At 34.9% G+C, this 6,000-nt stretch overlaps 1 protein-coding gene across 1 annotated transcript in view; it reads left to right on the top strand.

Annotated features, from left to right (window-relative positions):
• Nucleotides 1-2,111: 2,111 nt before the first annotated feature.
• The window catches only part of Smp_127610 (Mername-AA213 putative peptidase (M14 family)), a gene marked incomplete at both ends in the record, with an annotated part of 59,177 nt that continues 55,288 nt past the window's right edge, over nt 2,112-6,000 (top strand). The window contains 3 exons of the mRNA XM_018793532.1: nt 2,112-2,163; nt 4,606-4,930; nt 5,057-5,114. Of these exons, the coding sequence (XP_018647138.1) occupies nt 2,112-2,163; nt 4,606-4,930; nt 5,057-5,114 (435 nt within the window). The remainder of the gene's footprint in view (nt 2,164-4,605; nt 4,931-5,056; nt 5,115-6,000) is intronic.

Raw genomic sequence — 6,000 nt, 5'->3', positions numbered from 1 at the left:
TGACGCGCATTTCGTTCTAATTGGGAGAGGTAGACTGACCAGTTGCAGTCCCAAAAACATCAATGAGAAGATTCAAACAAACAATACTAAGTGAATTTAAAACTTCACCCGATTGCACAAGCAAGTGGCTATCAGGACTCAGTAGCTGAGTGGATAACGTGATGGCGTTTGAAGCGAACGGTACTGGGTTCGAGTTGTAGAGTGAACATCAACTCTGAGATTAAGATACATCCATCTGACAGGTCCCGAATAGGACAAAACGCGCGTTCTGGATTCCACTGTTAGTCACTATCCATCTTTGCTTACAATTTGATTTAAGATAATAAGTCTTGAATTTTGATTCGAAATTCATCCATTTGGCTAAATAGAGTTTTGGCATTATAGCTGATATCAGTTCGTAATGAAAATTATATCTAACTAGGATCGATTCATGATTTCAATGAAATAATAATTTTGTCAGAATTAGGGTTTGTGGAAATTGTAATAATTTAATGGTTAAATTCATGAGTCACCTAAAGCTAGACCATCCTGAAAAAGCTAGAGGCACTGAAAGGTCGTTTCGTTGTAGCATGCGACATTTCAATAGTACACATCTACGATTCTGCATGTGAGATTGAAAGTCCTAGGTTGGAATCTCGTGTGTAGGATTTCAATGAAATAGTAATTTTGTCTAGAACGTTAATCTTCGGAAGTTTAGATATCTGAATCTACACTATTGTAAATCGATTTGCTTCATTTATTGTTATTATAAACGTAACTTTAATATCAATCTGCCCCGAAATGCTCTCACATGGCCACGCGTATACAGCCTCTGCCAGGAAAGTCCTACTCATTGCCATCTCGTGGCGGGGGTTTTGTTTACAAAATTGAGAGGACGAAAAGCGAATGTCCGGCGCTTCAAACGGGTGGTGGACACGGAAAGTTCACCTAAAGGAGTTGGAAAACCCTGATTCCAAACCAATGTTGTACATGAGCTCCAGTATCCTGAGTGAACAAACGGCGTATGAATCAATCGTTGGTCATCGGCTATCATGGGACTGCATCTCCTTACAATGCTCCACTGCCTTGTGGATCAGATCTTTAGGTCAAAGGCTCCAGGTGTGGCCCTCTTAGATAACCACCTGCTTCAGTTTGGGCACCCGGGCAGTATCACAGCTCTCACACAAAGCAAATAAGATTTGTGCGGCGCATATATATCTGGTGCCCCTTTTATACCAATATGACGAGACTATAATTTATGGACGACCTTTGAACGAATCTCAAGTGACCTTGAGAAATGCCAGCCAATCAGTAAACAGTCAGCATAGAGTAAAAATATATTAAACAAAACCAAATAATTAAAGTGGATACACTTTATAATATGCCCTAGTCTCAATCTGGATCGAGCGAAAAAGGTTCCTATTCTAGCAAACGTCTTCCTTCAACATATATTGCATCGAAGGACAACATCACGGTAGTCTACACAAGGTCTACAAGTCATTTAATATCCGCAATTACAAATACAGGAACTTCTTAGTAATCTCATTTGTTTTAACCGCTTAATTATCAAGTCTTCTCTATAATTCTCTGTGAACTGATCGTATATGATCATCAGATACTGAAATCGGCGCCATGACCTTGAAATACTTCAAACGCTTCTGATTGGCTCGTTCATAAATTATAGTCTCGCCAAAATAAATTAACCATTAAAAAGTTCTGAATGAATTTCATTCATTGAAAATTTTTGATTGTCCTTACTCTAAGTACTTAATCCATATTAAGTACCTACGAATGAATGATAAACTCTTTATTTACTAGTCGTATAAATAAAATAAACAACCGAATCTTGTTCATAACTAATGAATAACCCAATTCAGAATGTATCATTATGTGTAGATGATATACAATTACCTTCAATGATCTCGGAATTATCATGGATTAATCAAACAGATTTATGTTCAGTAATAAAGAATATGAAGATGACGGAGACAACAGAAACGACGTTGACGACGACGACAACATCAACAACGTCATCATCATCATCGTCATCAACTTCATCTACATCTTGTAGTGATTATTATTTTGATGGATCACATCATTTACATGTATTATATCAATATCCTCATAAATATATGGGAAAAATTCAAAAAAGTAGGCCTAAATTACAACAGAATCAAGAACAAGGTAAACAATTATATGAAGATGGTGAAAAAGATGGGGTTTTATTTAGCTCATTTTCGATATCCTAGGGGGGGGGTTTCGTTCTTTGAGTTAGATGGTTTGGTATTGTGAAGCTTTCATTATGAATAAATTTAAATACTCCACTTCTGAGGGGTCCCACAATAGGACGAAACGGCCTTCCAGTTCTTCCAGGTTTTTCTTGGCGGTCTAGCTTCAATTAACTCATGCTTTCAACTATGCAAATACTAAATCTCCACAAAAACCCTTCTGAAAACATGATTTAACTGCAGTTGAATATATGAATGAACTATTGTATCATAATTTGATGGTTTAAAAGATATTATGTTCATTAAATGATCTCATGGTGATGAGTTCAATTTCATCTGAATTGGTTTTCGAAGATTGAAATTGATAAAGAATTACAAACTGAAACAAAACAACTGTATAGTGTTTGACTATTCTTTTATTATCAGTATGGAGTTGTAGAGATTATTAAGTTTTTGATTGAGATCATGAAGTGATTGATGTTTGACCGCCATTGAAAACCTGGAAGTATTGAACAGCTGTTTCGTCCTAGTTTGGGACTGCTCAGTAGTGTGTATCCACGATCTATGGATTCGAACCCAGGGCTTTCGGTTTCGGTTTATTAATAGTTGTCACTTTTTAATGAAGATGATCTCGATCAAAGGACATAATACTTCAACCTCGAACTATTGTTTACTCATAACTTTAAGTCTCAAGTCTGACAGAAAGATTATTCCAAACTTTATTCATCTCAAATTTCTTCATATTATCTTGATTTTGTCAAATGAAATCAATCTAAACAAATAAATCATAAGAATGGTTAGTACTTAGATCCTACATCATCCATAAGGAATTAGAAATCTGGAATGAAATGAAAACTCAAGACTCTTACATTCTTAGTTGTTAAATCTCGAACTTAGATTCTTAATCTGTCGTGTAATACTTGAGCACTCGAACGCTAGAACCTTCCCAAGTTACAAATCAGAAGACAGAAGAAAAGTAGAAAGAATGTTATTCCAAACAGTGTCGATTATGGTACAAAACTGTCAGGTATTTATAGTTATTAGTAAGAACGAAATCATCATTATAGTTATCCAATCCTCACACAGGGAATTATCAGTATTGTCCAATAGGGAAGCTACACGTTATGATTCTAGAATATTTTTCCAAAAGCTGATTGGATGGAATATGTCCGGCTCCTTATGGGCTTCTTAGAGTTTCCTCAACTTCACCTATGGACCATCCTCACATTAGTCTTCTTATTTTCAATTCTCTTTCATCGGGTTCATTGCAACTAGTAACATGGTGACATGATATTATTGTGGGTAATCTTACTTCTTTTAAGTTCATGTATCAAATTCAATTAATAGTCGGTCAATAAACTTCGTTACGTTTATACATATAATTGATAGTGTGTTGTGTGCTACTGATGTCAACAGATATAGGTAGTATGTATCTTCGATTGAAAGTGAAATGTTTGGCTACAGAAGATTAAGAAGATCGAAGAAAAGACAAGGAAAACAGATAACGATTGGTGTGGAAACGAAAGAACAATCAGGTCTGAGACAATTGGTTGACGTTTTGCAAATGAAGTACTTACTGTATGATTCTCAGATTTTACTAAGGTGTTCTGTAATTTTGTGTTTAAATACATTTGGATATCTCCGCTTGTGTTCTCGTTGACTACAATAGTGGACAACAGTGAGTCTATCCTTAAAGTTCATAGACTTAATTGCTTTCTTTCGAAAGATGCCAAACAACTGTAAATTATCAGGGAATTCCGAAATCTTATAGTGGGGTGTTGTGACTGTTGTTCAATTTTACAGTTTATATTACAGACTGATCTTAATTGAACAACTATAGGAATCCAATGGGGATCAATCCTTGTTAATGATAGTTTCACATTATTGAGTATAACGAAGACCATTGAATAATAATCTAGTAGTCCAATTACTAAAAGTTTGTTACCAAGATCTAAAGATTCTGAATTCCTTTTTCTAGTATGATCAACAATATCAGCTTGTGTAATTCTATATTCTAAAACCAAAGAAAGGTTATGCACATACGCCAATAAGAGATTGGTCAATTGCAGTCCTAAACATCAATGGGAAGATTCAAACAAACGATACTAAGTGAATTCAAACTTCACCACATTGCACAAGCAAGTGGCTAAACGCGATGGTGGTTAAATCGAAAGGTGCTGGGTTCGAGTAGTGGAGTAAACATCAACTGTGAGATGGAGGCACATCCAGTTGACGAGTTCGAAATAGGACGAAACGCTTGTTCAACTGGATTCCATTGCTAGCCACAATCCATCTTCGCTTATAAGGTTATCCATTACTTCTTGATATTCAATTCTTAGTGTAACTCAACAAAATGCTTTCCTTTTTGTTTGTTTTTGTTTTCTTCATTCATATTTAGATTCAAAGTACAATCCAATTCAATCTAATCATGATTTACGTATAAAACTTGAACATGAATTATATCAAAAAGTACGTCAAGCTGTTCATACTCCACCACGTGAACGTATCATACGTAGACGTTTAAATGAATTTCAATATGAAATACAAAAACGTTTAAAAATTGAAGAAGAGAAAAAAAAACTTGCAATACAAATGAATGATTTAATAAATTTAGGTATAACTAATACTACTGAATCATTTATAAGTAGTTTAAATAATATAACTAAAATAAATTGCATAGATTTACGTATGCATCCTGAATCATATTATCAAAATTTAAAATGGTATAAAACATCTAATATAAATATGAAGAACCAAAATGTACTATGGAACAATAATAATAATAATAAAATTGGATTATTAAAAAATGAAAGAAAAGAGTTGAACTGTTTACTGGTTACTAAAAATAGTAACTATGATGATGATGATCAAACTTCTTTCTTTAATGAAATGGATATTATGAATGAAGTAAGTGAATGGGTTAATACGTTTGAAGTTAATTGTATATTTGATAAGTTTTGCTAATTGAACGTTATACTCGGATCCTAAGCTAGTTTCGTAACGCCCAAGCTAAATCTACACAGCAACCTGGACATGAGAGAAAAGGCGTAAAATATGCGGGGAGCACTTTACTCCAAAGGTTCATGTATGTATAGAATATATAGGGTTTTTATAGTATTTTAGAAGTTCTTAGGTTTTCCTGAAAATTCTGGAATGCTACTAAACATAGTAGTAGTGTAGTAATCAGAAAATCAGAAACTCTACATGTGACCTTTCAGTTTCCTGATGTTTCTAGCAAACATCTATTCAAATGCTGATTGGATAAAATGCTTCTTAATGTTTCCTAAGCTATTCACGTCTATTGTGAGAAACTTTCAAGATCTCCCAAAACAAATTAAAAACCCTTTTTTTCAAGAAAATGATAATTTAATAGTTGAATTCATAAGTTAATTGAAGCTAGACTACTATGGAAGACATAAAAGTAATTAGACGACCGTTTGGTCCTAGTATGGAGCTCCACAATAATGCGCATCCATGATCCGATTCGCGAGATCACCAGTGAATAGTTTTAAGAGGTATGTCTTGGAGTTTTAGTGAGAAGCAAAGACCAGTGGAGTTCAACTAGGTCTGTTGTGAGATAGTAACTCATTGAAGACAATGGTGGACGTTGGCGCAATTTCTTGGATTGGTTGAAGTTAGACATTAACACCATTGGATACCGGCTCACTGGTCTAGATGTTAAGCGTTCGCGCGCGTGACTGATAAGTTCTTGGTTCGAGTCCTGAAAGCACGACCTTGGATGCGCACTGTTGAGGAGTCACATACTAGGACGAAATTGCCATCCAATGCTTCC

The sequence above is a fragment of the Schistosoma mansoni genome (assembly GCF_000237925.1).
Source record: "Schistosoma mansoni, WGS project CABG00000000 data, supercontig 0201, strain Puerto Rico, whole genome shotgun sequence".
Lineage (NCBI taxonomy): Eukaryota > Metazoa > Platyhelminthes > Trematoda > Strigeidida > Schistosomatidae > Schistosoma > Schistosoma mansoni.
Note: the sequence above shows the minus strand (reverse complement) of the source record. Positions and strands in the feature narration are given on the sequence as shown.